A 21,584-nucleotide genomic window follows, 5' to 3' on the forward strand; every position below is an offset into this window, starting at 1 on the left:
CCAAAATGGAGCTCTTTGGCATCAACTCAACTCGCCGTGTTTGGAGGAGGAATGCTGCCTATGACCCCAAGAACACCATCCCCACCGTCAAACATGGAGGTGGAAACATTATGCTTTGGGGGTGTTTTTCTGCTAAGGGGACAGGACAACTTCACCGCATCAAAGGGACGATGGACAGGGCCATGTACCGTCAAATCTTGGGTGAGAACCTCCTTCCCTCAGCCAGGGCATTGAAAATGGGTTGTGGATGGGTATTCCAGCATGACAATGACCCAAAACACACGGCCAAGGCAACAAAGGAGTGGCTCAAGAAGAAGCATATTAAGGTCCTGGAGTGGCCTAGCCAGTCTCCAGACCTTAATCCCATAGAAAATCTGTGGAGGGAGCTGAAGGATCGAGTTGCCAATGACTTGGAGAAGATCTGCAAAGAGGAGTGGGACAAAATCCCTCCTGAGATGTGTGCAAACCTGGTGGCCAACTACAAGAAACGTCTGACCTCTGTGATTGCCAACAAGGGTTTTGCCACCAAGTACTAAGTCATGTTTTGCAGAGGGGTCAAATACATATTTCCCTCATTAAAATGCAAATCAATTTATAACATTTTTGACATGTGTTTTTCTGGATTTTTTTTTTTTTTTGTTATTCTGTCTCTCACTGTTCAAATAAATCTACCATTAAAATTATAGAGTGATCATTTCTTTGTCAGTGGGCAAACGTACAAAATCAGCAGGGGATCAAATACTTTTTTCCCTCACTGTATCCCATTCAGGGTGTATTGTCAGGATAGTCTCTGGATACATTGCTATCTTGACCTGCAATAAGTGGTTACGATGAATGAATGATTGAATATTATTATTTTATTTTACTGGACTACTATTGGACATCATATGAATAATTTTGCAAAAATACATTGACCTAAGCTTGGACTGTCTCTCCTAGAGAGAAAAGAAAGCTGTGCCCTAATCAGGAAAGGGGATCTACACAATCAAATATGTTGTATACACATATGAGGGCAGCCCTAAACCAAAGGGCACATTGGCATAAGGAAGTACGCAGCGTAATTATCCTGTCCCAGTGCTGTATACATCTTAGAGCATTATAATGTAAATATGAAACCAGATTACATGAAGTAAAACAAGCCAGAAATCATGGAGCAAGCTGTGGTGGTTACTCTGATCATAACTCTGCTAACAGGTAAGAACATAATCTGTAATTCTCTGCACTGTTATTAAAAACAACAACAACAACAACATTGTCAGAAAGAATGTCAGAAAACTGTGATATTTGTTTCATTGCAAATAATTTCATGATCATAATAAATAATATGTTGTGTTGATATCAGTTAAAACATATTACACATGTAAATGGGGGGGGGGGTGGACTCATGTATGTGTAGTGTGTTGGATATTTTTTTTGGATACTCTCTTGTTTTATCTTTCACACTGCTGATGACCAGCTAAAATGATGCTTCTTTTTGTTCTATAATCACAAAAATTAAAGAATGTTTTTCTTGCTTTAGAAGCCAGCTTTTTCAGGATTTTTTGACATGAGTAATGATGTGACATTTGCTCTAATGATAAAATCATGTGTTACATTTATATGTGCTACATGTCATGACAGCCTTAGCTGACCTCAGTTTGATGATGGAAGTACTGAATTATATGAATGATTTTTTTTTAAAACCATACAAAATACATAAGTACAAAACAGTACAGAAATATCCATGTCATATCTCTGTGGACAACTGATATTCTACTCAAAACATGCTCTTTACAAAAATGTACCTGTTGTTTCCCTTTACTGGTAATGCAACAATTGTCGAAGCTTTGTTGTTGCTCATTGTCTGACACTAACATTTGCTGATAAACAGAATTATTTAAAAACAGGATTATTTATTACATTTTACTCCCTTAGTGTCCTGTGAAGAGGGGAATCTGTTACCACCAGGACCAATCAATAAGGAAGTAGGAGCAAGTGTGCTTTTTTCCACCATTCCTTCATCTCAACAAATAAGAGGTATCAGATGGCACTTCAATGGCACTGAAGTGACCAAGTATGACCGTCCAGGACCTATCACAGTGCACCCCAATTACAATGGTAGAGTAAATCTGAACTATACTTCAGGAGACCTGGAGTTAAAAAACCTGACCACGGCTGACTCTGGACAGTACACCTTAACCTTAACATTTGAAAGTGGTTTAGGGGATCGAGACCATATTTTGCTGCAGGTGTTTGGTGAGTCTTTTCTCAACTTGTTGCATGAAGAAAAGTGTATATAGCCTAAATCAGAGCAATGAGTCAATTGAATGATAATAGTAGCTCTGAAACAAGGAGATCAACAACCAAAAAAAGACATTTCTAATCAGAGATTAATTAAAGATTAATTATTACTTACATATGACTATAACACCATTCTGATATCAGTCATCTACCTTTGGCCTGTGTTTTCATGCTTTCTCAGAGCCAGTGTTTAGTTTTGATATCACCGGCCCTGAGGGCAATCTCATTGAATATAGCACGGTCAACTTCACCTGTAAGGGAAATGGCACCATCAGTTCTACAGTGTGGATGAAGAAATATGAGATTCTAGCTCCTAGCAGCAGCATCACATTCTTGGATGACAACAGAACAATGGTGATCAGTCGGGTGCAGAGATCAGACAGTGGTGATTACCAGTGTGCAATCAGCAACCCTGTCAGCTCTAGCACTGCCACTTACAGCATTACTGTTAACTGTAAGTATCACACCCCATTAGCATTAAAGCAGAAGAACAGTCTTTTCTATTAGTTTCACTGTGGTTACTGAATAATTTATAGTGGTTACCAATAGAGTCAAATTTTTAGTATATTTCAGGTTCCAAATTTGTACAAATAGTAAAAATAGTTACTATTTGTACAAACAATAGTAAAACTAGTTACAAATAGGGGCTGATGTAGTGCTAATATGGATAACTAAGTGTGCGTCTCAATCAGCTCCCTAGCTCCCTAGGTCGTGAATCAGTAGATGGGCACTGGTAATTACCCTGGCTCACTACACATGGTGACACTGATGACTCAATTTCCGGTGACTTGACTACATACTCGCGTTGAAAAATATCACCACTGGCATTTATCAACAACAGGCAGGACCGATACCTTTCTGACATTATACTGTATGCCAAATAAATTTGTTAGCTTAATCACATGCATTTCTGCCTTTCTCCCCAAGCAAGATCGTAGGCTAGCTAGTGGATTTTTCAAATCATTAAACACTTAAAAGTCATTAGACTCAAACCAAGCGTATATAGAACGTCAAGTAAAGTTAAAATCATTAACATAAGTAATCATTTGAGAGCTTCAACAACGATAACAAACTACTCTATTTGTAGACAAAGTTGGCTGAGAGTTCGTCCCCCTTTTGTTTCAAGCTGAGATCCTTCAGAAAATGACATTATTTCCAGTAAGTGACATTATTTTGATGCTCCCTGGTTGTAGCGGTGCATTGTGGGATTTTTTAGGGAGTGAATGTTCAGTGCACTGGAAGGATTTTTCTATTGAGACAGTCCTTAAAATGGCCGACTCCCTGATCAGTGCCCTGACTACTAAACTAGGGACTGCTAAACTACGTACTGATTGAGATGCACCCTAAGTACTTTTTTAAAAATAGCAAGATGGTTAAGGAGGACAACACAGTAGCTGGAAAAAAATCTGCAGGAATTTTCAGGTGCTGCAAAATACGAATATTTTAATCACACACAAAATCGTATCTTTTGTAAAAACAGAATACATTTCTTTTACACATCTTGTAGCTTGCAGAGTAGCCTACTTGTACTGGATAAACTCTGTTTAAATGTTGTGATTTATGAATATTTTATTTCTTAATTTTTAAAGTACTTTCTCTCTCTCTCTCTCTCTCTCTCTCTCTCTCTCTCTCTCTCTCTCTCTCTAGCTCTCTAGATAGACAGATAGATAGAGAGATAGAGAGAGATATATATTGTTATTTTAAGGCTTATGGCTTATGATTTCTTATTTTCTTATACCACAGGTTTATTTGCGGCATTCCTCTCTCTCTCTCTCTCTCTCTCTCTCTCTCTCTCTCTCTCTCTCTGTGTGTGTATGTTTAAACAGTTTATGCTGAACTGTATGTATGCTCTGTATTTCATGTTGTGGCAGATGGTCCAGATGTGAAGATACTGGGTGCACAGACTTTTGAGGAAGGCTCAGATATCCTCCTTCTCTGCGTCCCTGATTCTTTGCCTGCTGCCACTATTACATGGACAGTGCAAGGCATGCCTGCTAAAAATGCATCCCTGTATGTCATAGAGAACAGTAGGCGAAGCAATAGTGGGGAGTATATCTGTACTTGCTGGAACAATGTCACTGGGATCAGAGCCTCTGCAGTTCAATCTGTGACAGTGAGAGGTAGGTGTGCTTTTATTATATTATTATATTAACCCCACAGATAGTAACATAGCTAAGAAATGAAGGTACTTGACATAATCAATCAATCACTGTTTTGAGATACTGTGCTTATATCATTACATTGTAGTGTGAATTGTGTAATTATAAAGGCTGTGTATACATCCTCGTCAACTCACAGTCCTTAAGCCTAGTCCTAAACTAGGTTTTAAAATTAAATACTTGAATAATGTTAAGTGTAAAACATAAAAGACTTCTAAATTATCAAAGTGAAAGTTCAAATTGAATTTAAGTACAGTCTATGATTTGACTTGTGTGCTGTCTGCTTGCCATTCATTTATCACATTTTTTTAATATAATTTGTTCACATGTGTATATGTGTGTAAGCTGTGTCCTCTAGGCTCGGTCCTGGTGTAGAAGCGGGTATTACAGTGGGTGTTATTTTTGCCGTGGTGATTTTGGTTGTGCTCATTTATTTTCTCGTAAAGCACTTTAAGTAAGTCCAAAATTACCCTGCAGATCACTAAACACACAAACATAAACATAGGTCATGCATTAATGGCATTTAAATGCCTGAATTCCAAGGAATTAAACAAATGTTGAATGTCAGGAAAAGGAATTTTAAGACTGTGGAGTAGTATATATCATAACTATATAATGTATTTACGTTAATCTCAAATATTTGTTCTATTCATAATTATATTTTAGAAAACCTACTGACACTGTGAGAGAAACACCTGTACCAAGTAAGAACATTTGCACATAATCACAAGCACATCTAAAATAGCAAAGTTGAACAACATTAACCTTATTATACAATTTTATGTTAATATTTGCAATATGTTGCTTTTTTTTGTAGTTGTTGTTCTTGTATATTTCCTGTTCCACTCTTACAGTTAATCAACAACCTTGAGGTTTTCCATCCAATTCATGTTGCAATATAGTGACAACTTTTGTTTGCACTAATATTTTTCAGTGATTGTAAATCAGCAGACCACGGTCCCAACTGGGGACAAACTTCAAGGTAAAATCGAGTGAGACTTTAATAAAATGGGGGATATAGGTTTATTTTCCTATTTCCACACTGGTAGAAAATTGTTCATTTTCACTTACTCTTATGTCTGTTTATTCAGGGTCAAGGCCACATATCTATCAAAACAATCAACCATCTCCACCCCCTAGGGTGAGTTCAGAATATGTTATTTACACTTATCATTTTCTTTCAAACTAAAGATAACCTCACTTTGAAATACTGTGATTTTGATTGAATAATAAAGATTTTATCTACATATTTTGTAACATATCAAATATCCATTTCTCATATTTCAGAAACCACCAACATTGCCACCAAGCAGGGACACAAATGTAACAAATCCCTTTTAATATTCTCATTTAATATTACATTCTAATATTATATTTCTGTCAGCATTGAAATTATTCCCTTAGAAATCAATGTTAAACATTTTAGCAGTTCAGAAAAAAATGGTTCCTCAAGGGTTCTTTGCATCCTAAAATATATAGCCTTTTTTTTTTCAAGAGTGTAGGTATAATAAATGTTGCAATAAATAATAGAAGGGCTATTGATGATCTGATCGATATGGGCAAATGGAACAGCACAATGGCCCTTATTCATCAGTTCATCAGTACTGTACAGTCAAATCTGATTGCGAAACAAGTGTACATGTAAATTTCATGTACAGTTTCATTATTCATAATTGACATATTTGGTGTACGGTATCTGTACACTCACACATATATTAGTGTGGAGTATGTAAATTTGACCTTAACATTTCATCAACCTGGAAAATGCTTTATAGAATTAAGGATTTCTGCCCAAGGTCGTATCATCCAACTCTTTTAACCTATGGTATTGTTAAGATGGGATTGTAGGCCATTCGATTATCAGTCCATGGTGGAAATACATGGGGGTACCCATGTCTAAACAGAGGCTGCCTCACTGGGTAGTGGATGTCATAATCCTGGCCAATAGATGGGCTGTAGACCCAGCATGTTTCATGACATGCCACTCTATAAGGAGTGTCTCCACCTCATGGGCCAAATTTAGATGTGTGTTGCTCCAGGATGTCTATGCTGCTGCTACCTGAGCATCATTACCAGGTTTCAGTCTGGGCAAGGTTCTCATAAAATGTTTGGCATACATTTTCCAGGTGTTTCACGCCACCCCAGCTGTTAGGAGGGGAGAGATGGAATGCTAATTAAGTATGTAACTGTCTTTCTGTGAACAACAAGAAGTTCTTTTTCATCCATTGCATGTCCTAACTATGATTCATCCTTGCAGGATTCAGACATATATTGCAACACAATAAACTAATTAACAATTAGGTAGGTTCCTATCTTTCATATTCATTTAAGCACTCACTGGTCATCTTTCAGCATGTGGATTGTCTGTTGTTGTTGTTGTTTTAATATTTGGATTATTTATCAATTTTGTTAAATTAAATAAATACAAGTATAACCTTCTTGCCATTTAGCCTTTTTTCTAAGATTATAAAATGTTTTTCTTTTGTTTGTGTAATCTGTTTAGAGCCAGTATAAAAATGAACAACCTTTCCTCTTTTTTAGCTTTTTTTTTTTTTTGCTGTTCCTCCGACATCAGAATTTTCACTGAAGAATAATTAACAGTCATTACAGTTATCTTGTATCTCATGTTCCTTGAGTTGTTCTGCACTTTATAGCTACAAATGTAATAGAACAAAAATTTTATTGTTTAAATTATATAGAATAAACAATCTAGAGTCATAATTGTATTATATTTTATAATGACACACTTCTCATATTGGCAATAATAAAACCTATATAAAACTTTAAACATGATTTTTGTTTTTATTTTAACAAACAATTACTTCTTTTGCTTCTTATATTTAGCCTTTCCTTGGTGGATTAGAAAATGCAGCCCAGGATTCTTCCCTCTGTTGTGTTTAATTAAGAGAAGTTACAGAACTGAGCCTGTAGCTTTAGTGATTTGTATCTGGCTCAGTAACCTTTGGTCACTAATAAATTACGTTATATTGCAGTGTGCTGGTAAGTGATCTACTGTAACTGGTAAATCAATAATATTTTGATAACAATACTGATAACAGGTAGTATGGATTGAATTTACAGGAACAAGGCAATGATTTCATGACATGGTTGTGTAATAAAACTCTTACAAGTAAAATGATATACACTCAGTCATAAAATGTTAGTGTGACTGTTCTGCTAGTGAACGTGTTGTTATTCTCGGAATGATTTATCTTTTTTCCCCTTTGTGGAATATTAAGGCTTTTTGACATTTTATTTATGACTTTGGTTATGTGATCTGTTGATGGTATCCACCAGTCTCCCTATGAAACTAAGGCAATAAAACAAAATGAAACCCAGGGAAGGGATGTAATACTTCTTCCTGCTTAAAAACAAATACATATAATTAACTGATTAGGTGCACTTGAACAGAATATCACTAAATCATGCTGTTCTTGACTTTGGACATGACTAGAGAAAGAATATAGTTTGTAAAATTATTTACAGATAAAATGTCAAAGGTATGATTGAATACATATTCAGACAGAAGTCATGTAATTCGTTGTGTCCACTGGTGTGCAATTAAAATGTCACGTGATCCGAATATAATATATATACACCTGTTCCTGGAAGACTCCGGAATCTGGGACATGTAGCTCTGGAAATGTATCAGTCAGGGTTTGGTTATTTTAAAAAAATCCCATACTTTGAACATCCGACAGAGCACCAATAAATCTATCTTGAAAAATTTGAACGAAGTCCACCAAAAGTCATTGACTGGGTAAAGCGATCATCAGTGAGAGAATTAACCCAGGGTAACTGAACAGGAGAGATATATAGTTCAGATGAGAGAAGCTATTCATAGGACAACCATAGCCCAGATACTGCAAAAATCTGGGTTTTATGGAAGCGTGGAAAGAAGAAAGCCATTACTGAAAAAAAAATGCCACATGAAATCATGTGTTGGAGACTCAGCAAATGTGGGAAAAGGTTCTCTGGTCTCATGTCAACAAAACTGAACATTTTGATCTTTGCATAAAATGCTACATATAGTGGAATCCCAATTTTGCTCATTGCCCTGAGAACACCATCCCCACCTTGAAGCATGGTGTTGGTAGTATAATGTTGGTGGAATGTTTTTCATCATCAGGGACCAGAAGAAAATCTGTTCTAGCATGCAAGAGACTTGAGACTGTGGTGGAGGTTCAATTTCCAATTAGATGATCCCAAGCATACTGCCAAAGTTACACTTGAGTGGTTCAAACCAAGAATATATATGTGTTAGAATGGCCCAGTCAAAGCCCAGACCTCAAACTGATTGAGAATCTGTGACAAGACTTGAAAATTGCTGTTCCTCATTGGTCTCCACCAACAGCCTCCATCCAATCTGACAAAACCTGAGCCATTTTGACAAGAAGAATGGGCCAACATATCAGAATCCAGATGTGCAAAGTTAATAAAGATATATCCTAGAAGACTTGCGACTGTAATTCAAGCCAAAGGTGTTTCTACCAAGTATTGTCCCAGGAGGGTGAGAACTTATGAAACCCACAAATTTCTGTTTTGTTTTTGTTTAATTAACCTTTGTGAAACAATTAAAAATATTTTGCACCTTCAAATGTCATATCGCATGAATATAAAATATTGCATAAATAAAACAGTTAAAATCTCAATTAACTCCATTTCAAATTCCAGGTTGTATGACTCTAAAATATGGAAAAGTTCAAGGGGGTGAATATGTATACATACATGTACACTTTTAGAATTTAGGTTCTTTAATGGTTTTTGAATAGTTAAGGATCCTTAAGCACTAAAGTGATTCCTTGGAACCCTCTCTGATAGGAAAATAGATTATTTTCATAGCACATTTAAAGGTATCCCATAATGGACAATCATAGAACCCTTGAATGTTTTAAGTAAAATCTTTCTTTCAAAACAATGGAGGGAAATCATATGACTGTAACTGCCCATTTGCTTTCCAATTTTGCACCATTTTGACCATATTAATATATTCCCTTGAATGCTGATAGTCATTTTAGGCCTAGACTAAATCTATGCCAACAAAATTAGTCCAGTATATTTGTGACCCTTTTTCTTGACCATTTATAAATGTTTCTTGATCTACATATACAGACGTATGGAAAAGCTATATTGCAAGGGGCCACTAGTTATGATGTCGCCCTCTTGTGGATCATTGACTTCTACTAAAATCTTGGATTTTATTTTGGTTTTCATTTTGTTTCCTATATAGAGAAATGCAGGGGTAGATTTATTTATGACCCATGACGTGACATCTTAGATATCTAATAATACAATTTTGGAACGTGGGAAGTCAATTCTCAACTTTAGTATTGTGAAAATTTTATTAAACCATCCATCCATCCATCCATTTTCTGTACTGTTTATCCTACAGGGTTGCAAGGAACCTGGAGTCTATCCCAGGGAGCATGGGACACAAAGCGGGGTACACCCTGGATGGGGTGCCATTCATACACTATGGACATTTTGGACATGCCAATTAGCATGTCTTTGGACCAGGGAAGAAACCAGAGTACTTGGAGGAAACCCTTGCAGCACAGGGAGAACATGCAAACTCCACACACACAGGGCTATGGTGGGAATCAAACCCCCAACCCTGGAGGTGTGAGGAAAACGTGCTAAATTAATGTCACTAATTTACAATTAGGTATCCATGTGTAATAGTTTTCAATGCTGATAATTTGTCCATTTTGTCATCGAAATGCTAACAAAATATTCGAGTATTTTCTGCCAAAGATGCATGATGGTGAAGCCATTACACAAGCAAAATCAACACATGTGTATGTATACAGTGTTTAAACACATTTAAATAATTAGATGAATTCTCTATAAAGCAGTGTGATACATTACTATTATTACTACTATTATGTCATGCTATGATTTACGTTTCCATTAAATGATAACTCTTATTAAATGATTACTGGAGTTCAGCTCCAATTGTAGTTCACATAACCCAAAGACATTAACTAACAACTGTGTCATGGTCAAAATGACTGAGATCAGATGTTTCCCCATTCTGATGTTTACCGTGAACATTAACTGAAATTCCTGACCTATAGCCGCATAGCTGATTGGGTAATTGTATGAATGTGCAGGTGTACAGGTGTTCCTCAGTGGATGGTGAGTGTAGTACTATCACACTTTTCTGTTTATATGGGTGCTAAGGACTTGGGTACATATTCTGTTTACAATCAAAGAATCAGCTCATAACCAATGAATCTCAGTCAACTAGACTCTCAATTGGGAGTGCCTTTAACAAGAGGTATATACCTCTTCTTAGGCCTTAATACTTATTAAGGGACCATGAGACGATATCATCTCATGGTCACTTAATAAGAACCAAAGCCTAAGAAGGGCTTGTCCTGGAATATTGTAATACAATAATGATCTGAACAGTATGATCTGTATTAAGAGAAGCTGTAAACATCATCTCTAATAAATCACAGCCAGTCTTCATTTATCAGGGCTGGATTACTCGTGTGCCTGTGAAGATTAATAATACACTTCTATAAAAGTACATTACATTACAAGAAAAAAAAACCCTGAAGAAATCACTCAGATCGATTCAATGAGCTAAAGAATCGAATCATTTGAACTAAATCACTCAAATCATCAAAATGAATCATTTTGTAACATCAGATGGATCGCGTTATATCCGCTGACATTCGCCCCTCCCACCCAAGGTTCCCATTGGTCCCTCGCGCTGAAGCCCAGCCTCGTCCGATTGCTCTAACCAATGAGATCCCCTGACGTCATATGAAGCTTTCCGAGTACGAGCCTCGACAGAGCAATCGCAAAGCCTTTCGGGATTTGAATTGTACAGATAATCGTATCAAACCTGCGTCTAAGCAGTTAAAACTACAATACCCCAAAGCCCTTTTGACATGTGGGATGTCGGGTCTTTTCTTATGGCACTCAGCAGGTAAAATAAAACTGCATTCACAACTGGCAGAGTAATGTTTTGGCACTGTCATTAGCTCAGGACAAGGACGAGAACAACATGGTAAGATATACATTTATTCATTTATTTTCATGTATCGGAAATGATACTTTTCCTTAGCTAATTTCGCTCGAAGTCAGGTTTTGTCTTAACTTGTTGTAGGAAATGAGATTAAATTTGTAGCTTTGTGGAGAAGATCTAGTCTGTGCTGTCCCTATAGAAGCAGCCTACATGTATAGCTAAGTAGGTCATTTTCACTAAAAAATAAGATGAAGTTAGAATTCACGTTCATGAACATCTCATTAATAATATCAACAAGTTTGGCATGGATGTGTTGAAGAAATCCTTACGTCACTGCATTCTGCATGCTCTGTTTACAGGGAGACAATAGCTGCACTAAAGCTGTCCACTTGTCAGATCCACAGTTTTTTGACAAATACTTTGAGAAGCTGCTGTGTGAGTTGACAGAACAGGATTTCACAGATCCGGTACTTGCTGATGCTCTCAGCAGGCTCAGAGAGGTACGTTCTACCTCTGACTTCTTCATATAGTGAGCGAGGTCTTGAACGATTTATCTGTTCTTTTGCCTCCTCTCATTTTCGGACATTTTGAACTGTCAGTCCATTGTTTTCTTCCACAGTCACGCACCAAGAAAATTTGAAAAACTAAGATCCGGGATAAGTAAAATTCAATGGTGAGGGTATCGTTACGTAAATGAGATTAGTCACCATAAACTACAGGGTGTCCCAAAAGTCTCCATACATATGGGACTATGTTTGCCAGCACCACGTTGGTTTTGTCTTCATCACTGAATGTTCATGGACTTCTCGGTTGTTCCACAACACTTCCAGTCTTGTTGAATTTGTGAATAAGTTTGGCAACAGTGTCGTATGTGTGAGATGTGCTTGCCATGTTTCCTGTTAAAGTCCATCGCAACCTTGCGACAGCTTCCCGATCCTGCCGTGAGAATGATTTCAATACGTTCTTCTTTTGTCAAAGGCATTCTTAACTGAAAAAAGATCTAATATAAACTTAAATATGAAAAGATTTTGCAAGACATTTTCATGAAAAGTGTTAATTTCTCCTATGTATGAAGACTTTTGGGACACCCTGTATACAGTCCAATGAGAGTACTTTAATTAATTTGTTCATCAATTGAGAATTCATTATGATTCATTACTGTACATGCACAACTATGGATAATTGAGTATTACATACAGTATAAAGGCTTTCATTTCTAGACCTTATGGAAAAGAATGAATGCCCCACTTTCAAAGTGAGTCAAGACACTAAGGTTTTAAATTTGTTGCCTTTAGACAATCAGCATATTTATGAGGAAAAGGCAAGAACCATATATTTAAAAAGTCTCTGCTAGTGAGTCAAAAATGAGGAGTCCAACAGGAAGAAAGAAGAGTTCAGATCCAAGGACCAGCCTTTTTGATAAAACAACATTAGTAGGCCATTGAGCTAAAGTTTGTATATTGTGTAATGTGTACTCTTTCTGTAGTTGTAAGCAATTGTCATATGCCTGCCTTTTAGTCTGGCAATATTCTGCCACTTTGGTGTTTATAGAGCTCTCTGGTCTTTAGGTACTGCGGTACAATGCCACAGGAGGCAAGAGGAACCGTGGTTTGTCTGTGATTGGCTCACTGCGTGAGTTGGTCCCACCCTCCAAGCTATCACCTGAAGAAGTGGAGCGTGCCCTGTTGGTCGGATGGTGCATTGAACTGGTAAATGATGAATTTGGATATTTTACTTGTCCTTTCCTTTTTTGCCTTCCTAGCATAAGAATGTTTGCCCATTAGAAATCAAGCACTCCTGTAATTTGCTCCAAGACCACCTGCCAAATCCCATAAATCTAAATGTACACAATATTTCCCAGTTGTTATCATTTGGTGCTGATGAACTGTGCTGTACATGTCTAATATCGGTTTTCTTTATTTTTTCTTTTATTTCTTTTCCCTCTTCAGCTGCAAGCATTCTTCTTGGTTGCAGATGATATAATGGATGCATCTTTAACACGGAGAGGTCAGCCATGCTGGTATAAGAAGGTAAGCCTTAATGAGCCTTAATGAACAAACTGTGTAAACAAACTGTACATGATAACTGGCAGCTGTGCATTATATGTAATGTTATTTAGCACTTCAATATTTAACACATCATAGAACAGTACAGTTATTTTTCTGGCAGGAGGAAACTCATGTAGACATGCTGAGAGCATGCAAAACACTGTGCAGACAGTTACCCCAACTTAGGCTCGAACCAAGAAGCCTGGAGCTGTGAGGTGGCATCCCTACTCACTGCACTACCTTGCCATCTAGTTAATGATATATTAGTAAATTAACAATTACATCAGATATATAATTGCAGCATAATGAATATACACTCACTGAGCACTTTATTAGGAAGACCTGTACACCTAATTATTCATGCAATTATCTAATCAGTCAATCGTGTGGTAGCAATGCAATGCTTAAAATCATGCAGATACGGGCCAGCAGCTTCAGGTAACAACATGTTCACATCAACCATCAGAAAGGGGAAAAATGTGATCTCAGCATTTTGACCGTGACAAAATGCTGAGTATTACTACAACTGCTGATCTCCTGGGATTTTCATGCACAACAATCTCTAGAGTTTACTCGGTACTCTGTGAATGGCAGTTCTACGGAGGGAAACACCTTGTTGATGTGAGAGGTCCACAGAGAATGGCCAGACTGGTTCAAGCAGACAGAAAGGCTACAGTAACTCTGTACAATTGTGGTGAGCAGAAAAGCATCTCACATTGAACCTTGAGGTGGATGGGCTACAATAGCAGAAGACCATGTCGGGTTCCACTTTTGTTAGCTGAAACAGAAAGCTGAGGCTGGAAAAATGTAGCCTGGTCTGATGAATCTCAACTTCACACAGAGGCAAACAGATGGTTGGGTCAGAATTTGGCACCAACAGCATGAATCCATTTACCCAAGCTGCCTTGTGTTGATGTGGAAAACAATCTTTCCAGCCTAACAAAAAAAACCCATAAGAGACAGAGTTTTTGTAGATGTCAAAAAGTCATTAAACTTTATTGAAACAATAAAGTGAGACAGTCTGCATAAAGTCTGAATCATACATACACAAACATATCTTTATATACTTTTCTGAAGCAGTAAAATTATCCCTAGGTGGGGCATTCACCTTTTCTTTCTAGAAACAAACCTCTCCATTGCCTTAATTAATTATTCATATCTATATGATACCTTACATTTGTGGCGCAAGCGTTGTCAGTTGTATTTTCTTAAATGTTTACCAGGATTGTGTTTTTACTTTGTCCCATGATTCACCCTTATACCTTAATGATTTTCTGGTTTTCGTCCCAGCCTTGTACCCTTCCTCCTGGAAGTCTTATCTGTAATTTTGACACTGGTTTGCAAGCTTAAAGGGCTTTGATTGGAAACACTTTTTGCTAATTTATTGCCATAGAGTAAAGCTGCTTTAGACAAAACACATGGTTCTTCTAACTCAATTTACACACTTAGAATGTAACTTGATTAAAAAGTATTTTATAGTTTTAGATTATGCTTCTAAAAAGAAATACCTCCTGTGCAGTAAAACCTATCCAAATATTAGTTACACATATTGATTACACTTTGTCAATATATTCTATAGCAGGGCTGTCCAATCTTATCTGGAGATTCACAGCATGAAAGTGCACCTGAAAAATCTGCAGGAATTGCGTGATGTAATCATGTCAACATGGACCAGAATCTCAAAGGAATGTTTCCAACATGTTCTGGAATCCATGCCACAAAGAATTGAGGCTGAGAGCAAAGGGAAGCCCTGTCCAGTATTAGTATAGTGTTCCTAATAAAGTGCTCAGTGCCTGTATATATTTGATGCGATAACTTCACATGTGGAGATGAAGGCCCTTCTAATTTTGGCCTGGGGGAAACTTGATTAGAGCTGAGCACTGAACACTAACCACATGGCTAAGATGGAGGAATATTGACCACAGCACCTTTAAAACAGCTTAAACTGTACTGATGCCATCAAACACATTTTCCTTTAAATTTTTTTGTATTTTTCTTTGATGCTGCATAACAGGAGGGAGAAAATGGAACTTTAAGAGATTACCTGTTTAGTGATTCTGGGATTGTGTTACTAAGTGCTCTTAATGCAGAGTGCAGTATTAGATTACTGATTTATGTCAATTTTTCTTCTGTCAGGAAGGCATTGGCCTGGATGCTATTAATGATGCTTTTCTGCTGGAAGGGTCCATCTACCGCCTTCTGCGTAGGCATTGCAGAAGGCAGCCCTACTACGTCCATTTGTTGGAGCTTTTTACTGAGGTGGAAATCCTCCATAAGTCAAAGTTCATAGATAATATTTATATATGTGATTTGTGAAATCACATCTAAATGCTCAGTGATTAACACACTGAAGATTTGCCTTAGTCATGTTAATTGGAGTTTATTTGTTGCAGACATCGTTCCAGACAGAGCTGGGCCAAACCCTCGATCTGATGACTGCTCCCCCAAACGAGATCGACTTAAACCGTTTTACCATGGACAGGTACGAGAGTGAGACTGTATAGTATATTGTTTTTGGTTGGTAGAACGTAAAATGTAACTAAGATCTGAGAAATAATGTGGTATCTTGCACTAGAGATTGATAATTAGCATGGAATGTATCAATATGCATCATGTACAATCATGTGCTCTGTCTTTTGACTTTGATGGATTTGTTTTTGTGCCAGGTATAAAGCCATAGTGAAGTACAAGACTGCATTCTACTCTTTTTATCTTCCAGTGGCTGCAGCCATGTACATGGTGAGTCTGAGATTTATTTAGCACTTTATATAAAATAATAATAATAATAATGATAATTTCTTGGGTTGTTTGAGTGCTTTTCTTACTAAATTACCTCACCAACAGAGTTTTTTAAACTGATCGTGCTCTTAGTACTAGTATCAGGATGCATGCTAGTATCAGGATGTATTTATTGATAGAGACTTCAAAGCATTTCTGTAAGTGAGCCTCTACCAAATGCCGTAAATGTAATTTAGGAGTGTAATAGTTCCCCAAATTTGCAAGAATCATTAATTAATACAGTAGATTTTGGAATAAGATTCTTATAATAGTTACATTTATAACCCATTTGAGGAATAGAGATAACAAATGGACATTGGGATATTGACTCGATTCTGGGCCTGGTCTGCATGGGGTAAATCCACTCTCTGAGCACTTTATTAGGAACACTAAACTAATATGGGTAGCACCTCCCTTTGCTCTCAAAACAGGCTCAATTCTTCATGGCATGGATTATTTGAAAAATTCCCATGAGATTCTGGTCCATATTGACATGATTGCATCATGCAATTCCTGCAGATTTTTCATTTGCACTTTCATTATACGAATCTCCCGTTCTGCCTCATCCCAAAGCTGTTCTACTGGATTCAGGTCCAGTGACTGGGAAGGTCACTGAAGAACACTGAACTCATTGTCATGTTCATGAAACCAGTTTGAGACTTTTGCTTTGTAACACGGTGCATTATCATGCTGGAAATAGCCATTAGACGATTTGGAAAACTGTGGCCTTGAAGGGATGCACATGGTCAGCAACAATACTAAAGTACGCTGTGGCATTCAAGCGATAATTGATTGGTATTAACGGACCCAAAGTGTACCATGAAAATATGTTTTCATGTTTCACGTTTCCATGTTTTTCATGAAAACATGTTTTCATGTTTCCATACCATAACACAACCTCCACCAGCCTGGACTGTTGACACAAGGCAAGTTGGATCCATGGATTCATGCTGTTGGCACCAACTTCTTACCCTAACCTCTGTGTGCCTCAGCAGAAATCAAGATTCATCAGACCAGGCTACATTTTTATAGTTTTGTTGAGCCTGTGCCCACTGTAGCATCAGCTTTCTGTTCTTGGTGACAGAAGTGGAACATGACATGGTCTTCTGCTGTTGTAGCCCATCCACCTCAAGATTCAACATGTTGTGCATTCTGAGATGCTTTTCTTCTCACCACAATTGTAAAGAGTTACTGTAGCTATTCTGTCAGCTCAAACAAATCTGGCCATTCTCTGTTGACCTCTCTCATCAACGAGGCATTTGTGTCTGCAGAACTGCCACTCATTGGAAGTTTTTTCTTTATTGCACCATTCTAAGCAAACTCTAGAGACTATTGTGTGTGTGTGAAAATACCAGGAGATCAGCAGTTATAGAAATACTCAAACCAGCCTGTCTGGTACCAACAATCATGTCACAGTCAAAATTACTGAGCTCACATTATTTTCCCCCGTTCTGATTGTTGATGTGAACATTACCTGAAGCTGCTGGCCCATATCTGCATGATTTTATGCACTGCACTGCTGCCACACGATTGGCTGATTAGATAATTGCATGAATGATTAGGTCTACAAGTGTTCCTAATAAAGGGCACAGTGAGTGTATGTAAAACATCTGTGGGAAGAACTGTATAATAATATGAATAATCTTTCACAAACAAATGCGTGCTGTTACCCAGCCGTCTGTCAGTGGTTTATTTGGAACAAGGTGAAAGTGCTTGTTTCATAATGGAATCTTCAGGACACGTTTTAAATACTTTTTAAATGGAATATTTGAAATATTTTAATTATCATTCCATCCTGGTCCAGTTCCTTGGCATGCAGTGTAATGAAGTCCCATTGTAGGACTGGATGGGTTTCATGTTGAATTTATTGTTTCCATTCACCACAGGCAGGAATTGACAGTGAAGTGGAACACAACAATGCTAAACACATCTTGCTTGAAATGGGAGAGTTCTTTCAGATTCAGGTACATTCGCCTCATATCTACAAATCTTACTAAATGTATTTGCAATTTACTTGCTTGTGTCCATAATATAGCATAATGTGCATATTCTGCCTTGGTTGTTCTTGTTAGGATGATTACTTGGATTGCTATGGTGACCCTGCAATAACAGGCAAGATTGGCACTGACATCCAGGACAACAAGTGCAGCTGGCTTGTGGTGACAGCACTGAGGGAGATGACCTCTGAGCAGAGGGTGGAGCTAGAGGTGAGAAAGTGACTAAAGTTTGCTTAAAATGAATTCAACAGTTCATCAGTTTTTTACATTCCTCACTGAAACAGGAAATATAGAAATATTATGTTCTGACACTGCTATACGTCAGAGGACTGTATCACTTCTGGCATCCCTTGGTCTCAAAGCTGAACGTGTGAATGCAGAAGCTGAAACTGCTATGCTGTAGCAAAGAGATTTAAATATAATCAGAAACATTATGAATTGCCTGTTCTTTTCAGCCTGCGTTGTCCTTAATACTTATTCCAACAATGCCTCACTGTCCTTTTTCTGTCCCTCTCAGGCCTGCTATGGCCGGAGTGATGCTGAGAGTGTAGAGCGAGTGAAGGCACTGTACGACACTCTGGAAATGCCTCTCCGATACCACCAGTACGAGGAAGAGAGCTACTTGCGACTCCAAGACCTCATCCAGAGGCACGCTCAAAACCTTCCCCATGCTGTTTTTCTTAACTTTGCCAAGAAAATCTATAAGAGAAACAAATGAGGCATGTTTTGTTTTGTTTTTTTGCAAGAGCATGGAAAAGATGTAAAGTATGTTTAATGCAATACAGCACAAGAAGGAAAGTAGTGCATTTGATCAGTGGTGTAAATATGTTCTCAAGACTAAAGACATGTATTTCTTAAAAACTTTAGATACATGGTGTTTTTTCCACACATATACTGCACTTTGAGACAGCCCAAAATGAAACTCGTGTTTTAAAATATATATATTTTCTCCTAGAAAGAAGCTGGACTAATTCAGTGTCAATTGTTATCAGCTCTGTTAGCTGTAATGTTACATTTGTCTAAGAAAACTTGTACATTGTCCAATTCAAAATAATTGAATTATATTTTTATATAATTATAGTTGTTCTATCAGTAAGGTTAACATCAGTCCTGTGCAATTGGAGTTGCTGAAATGTAGTCTTTACATTTCATATTATGTTTCAGTTTAAGGCAGGTTGGAAACAAAATGTTGGTCATCAGGCAGTGATTGGTACCGATCGGATCCGTCACTCTGTTCTCCTCAGTGGGTTCTTTATTTGGCTGTGTGCATTGTTTAAAGACTAAACAACTATCGTCCACTTTCTGAAACCTGAAGTAGAAATCCACAAACTGTATTTACCAATCTGTTTTTCTGCTGAAGAAAATGTCAGTGGTAGGAAAAATAGATCTTTCTGGAACTGCTAAAATCAGAAATTACTGTGAAAATGGAAACCATTTTTAAATGAGTAGCATTTATAATATACAACTGAGATGGTGTATATTATAATCCCAGCCACTTCCTGTCAACCTGGATGATATTAATAAAAATGAGGGTTACATAATACTCATAGTTGACGTGTTTGTTTGTATTAAAGAAATGTTCAAAGTGAGATTACTTTGGTGCAAAATGTGTGTAATGTCATTAACTGGGAAAGGGGGAGAAAAAAAAAAAAAAGACTGCCTAAAACTGCTATAATCAGTCTAGAGTATTTAGGTGTGTTTTTGTCCTGCTGTTGCTGGAAGTGCATCCTTTTACAACCTGCTTTTACTTTTAATTTGAATAATTAGCAGTTTTCATATGTTTTTAAGATTACAAGACACACTCATAATTGATATATTTTCCATTTTTTTATGAACTGTGATTACTTCTAGCATATAATCAATTATATTATTATTATTTTTAGCATATATAATCACCAATAATCAATTATAGGTGCAACAGGGACGTACTTTTGTATTGCATTGCCAAGCAGTGTTTGTGAATACTAAAGGAGAAATGGGGGATATTGAAGAATTGAAAACTGTACAAACTGAATTACAAACAATTAAAATAACATATACCAACAACAATTTTAGTAACAATAAATATCTACAAATAAGATTTGTGAATGTGTGTTTGGGGTGAATTCTTGGTTGTTGTTTTTTTTCTCCTGAGTAATGTCAGTATCATTTGTAGTATTCTATTAGTTATAGAAATAATAAAATACTTACTTTGTTTTTCAAGAAAAATAAGTATATTACTTTCTTAAATGTTACTAATATTTGATATTTCCTAAATTCACCCTATGTATGCATGTTAGCCTATGGCTAATCTCACTAAACCACCGAACCCGGATGTAATGATTGGGTCAGGTTGGTCCTACAGACTTCCGCCTTGCTACAGTGGCTGTTTATTAAAAATAATTTATAAAAAAAAAAAAAAAGACCACACGGTTTGCAGCTATACGTTTTATAAAAATTCAAAGCTCTGGGTCTAAATATCATGTTTTTTAACCAGAGAGTCTAATCCAGGAACCAGAAACCCTTGAAACAGCCTGACAAGCAGTAAATAAAGCTCATCACGCCTTTGGGATTTTCCTCCCTTCCCTCTCCAGCAACTCCAGCTTTCTGATACTGCAATGAGCACATTAAGGGAAGGGTTGCCAGGTCTTCGTAACAAAAACACCTATAATCAGAATAAATTCTTCCAAACCTACCTTTTAAATACAACATCATGTGCAACGCGTTTTAAGTAAGTAGTATTAAAACATACTGTTTCTCCAAATAGCTTTGTTTGATTCTGTAACCCACAGGTTTCCCAACCTGGTCCTGGAGTACATCCTGTACTGCACATTTGAGTATTTATCCTGCTCTAATACACATGATTCAGTTATTAACTAATTAACAGCCCTTCCTGAGAAGTGAGTGTGTCAGAGCAGGGAAAATACAACAATATACAGGACATGGGGGACTCCAGGACCTGGGTTGGGAACCTGTGCTGTAAATGAATTAATCCATTGTGGGTTGGGAACCATGACATAGCCTACTGCAAGTGGGAAATCATAACCAGGTGGTCAGTGATTTTTAAAAATGTAGTTACAGTGGTGAAAATCACTATCCATAAACATTATTATGAATGACTTCTTATAGTTATTCTTTAACTGGTCGAATTGAATGGGTTTAACCCAAACCTACATAACTAAAGACAAACAAATGCACAGGAATAATAATAATAATAATAATAATAATAATAATAATAATAATAATAATAATAAAAGCTATATGGTTTCAATAATTAGACAAATAGACAGACAGACAGCACAATACATAAAATCATGCAGATTCAGCTCAAGAGCTTCAGTTAATGTTCACATCAAGCATTAGA

The 21,584-nt window shown here is 37.0% G+C and overlaps 2 protein-coding genes across 4 annotated transcripts; both read left to right on the forward strand.

Annotated features, from left to right (window-relative positions):
• The first annotated feature begins 1,049 nt into the window (after nucleotides 1-1,049).
• LOC128608661 (carcinoembryonic antigen-related cell adhesion molecule 1) lies at nucleotides 1,050-7,579 on the forward strand. Of its 3 annotated transcripts, XM_053626578.1 has the most exons (11): nucleotides 1,050-1,194; nucleotides 1,915-2,235; nucleotides 2,462-2,734; nucleotides 4,152-4,400; nucleotides 4,785-4,893; nucleotides 5,106-5,143; nucleotides 5,374-5,421; nucleotides 5,531-5,580; nucleotides 5,727-5,762; nucleotides 6,697-6,740; nucleotides 6,981-7,578. In XM_053626578.1, the coding sequence occupies exons 1-10, from the start codon at nucleotides 1,149-1,151 to the stop codon at nucleotides 6,727-6,729; spliced, it is 1,203 nt and encodes a 400-aa protein (XP_053482553.1). In that variant the 5' UTR covers nucleotides 1,050-1,148; the 3' UTR covers nucleotides 6,730-6,740; nucleotides 6,981-7,578. The 3 variants fall into 3 exon arrangements, with proteins under 3 accessions (XP_053482553.1, XP_053482544.1, XP_053482561.1); XM_053626569.1 differs by having other exon boundaries at nucleotides 6,566-7,579; XM_053626586.1 differs by having other exon boundaries at nucleotides 6,697-7,578.
• Nucleotides 7,580-11,259: 3,680 nt separating this feature from the next.
• Nucleotides 11,260-19,107, forward strand: fdps (farnesyl diphosphate synthase (farnesyl pyrophosphate synthetase, dimethylallyltranstransferase, geranyltranstransferase)). Its single transcript, XM_053626598.1, has 10 exons — nucleotides 11,260-11,460; nucleotides 11,778-11,918; nucleotides 12,987-13,127; nucleotides 13,368-13,448; nucleotides 15,603-15,725; nucleotides 15,860-15,948; nucleotides 16,133-16,205; nucleotides 18,131-18,208; nucleotides 18,317-18,451; nucleotides 18,759-19,107. The coding sequence occupies exons 1-10, from the start codon at nucleotides 11,458-11,460 to the stop codon at nucleotides 18,957-18,959; spliced, it is 1,065 nt and encodes a 354-aa protein (XP_053482573.1). The 5' UTR covers nucleotides 11,260-11,457; the 3' UTR covers nucleotides 18,960-19,107.
• The last annotated feature ends 2,477 nt before the right edge of the window (nucleotides 19,108-21,584 follow it).

The sequence above is a fragment of the Ictalurus furcatus genome, chromosome 1 (assembly GCF_023375685.1).
Source record: "Ictalurus furcatus strain D&B chromosome 1, Billie_1.0, whole genome shotgun sequence".
Lineage (NCBI taxonomy): Eukaryota > Metazoa > Chordata > Actinopteri > Siluriformes > Ictaluridae > Ictalurus > Ictalurus furcatus.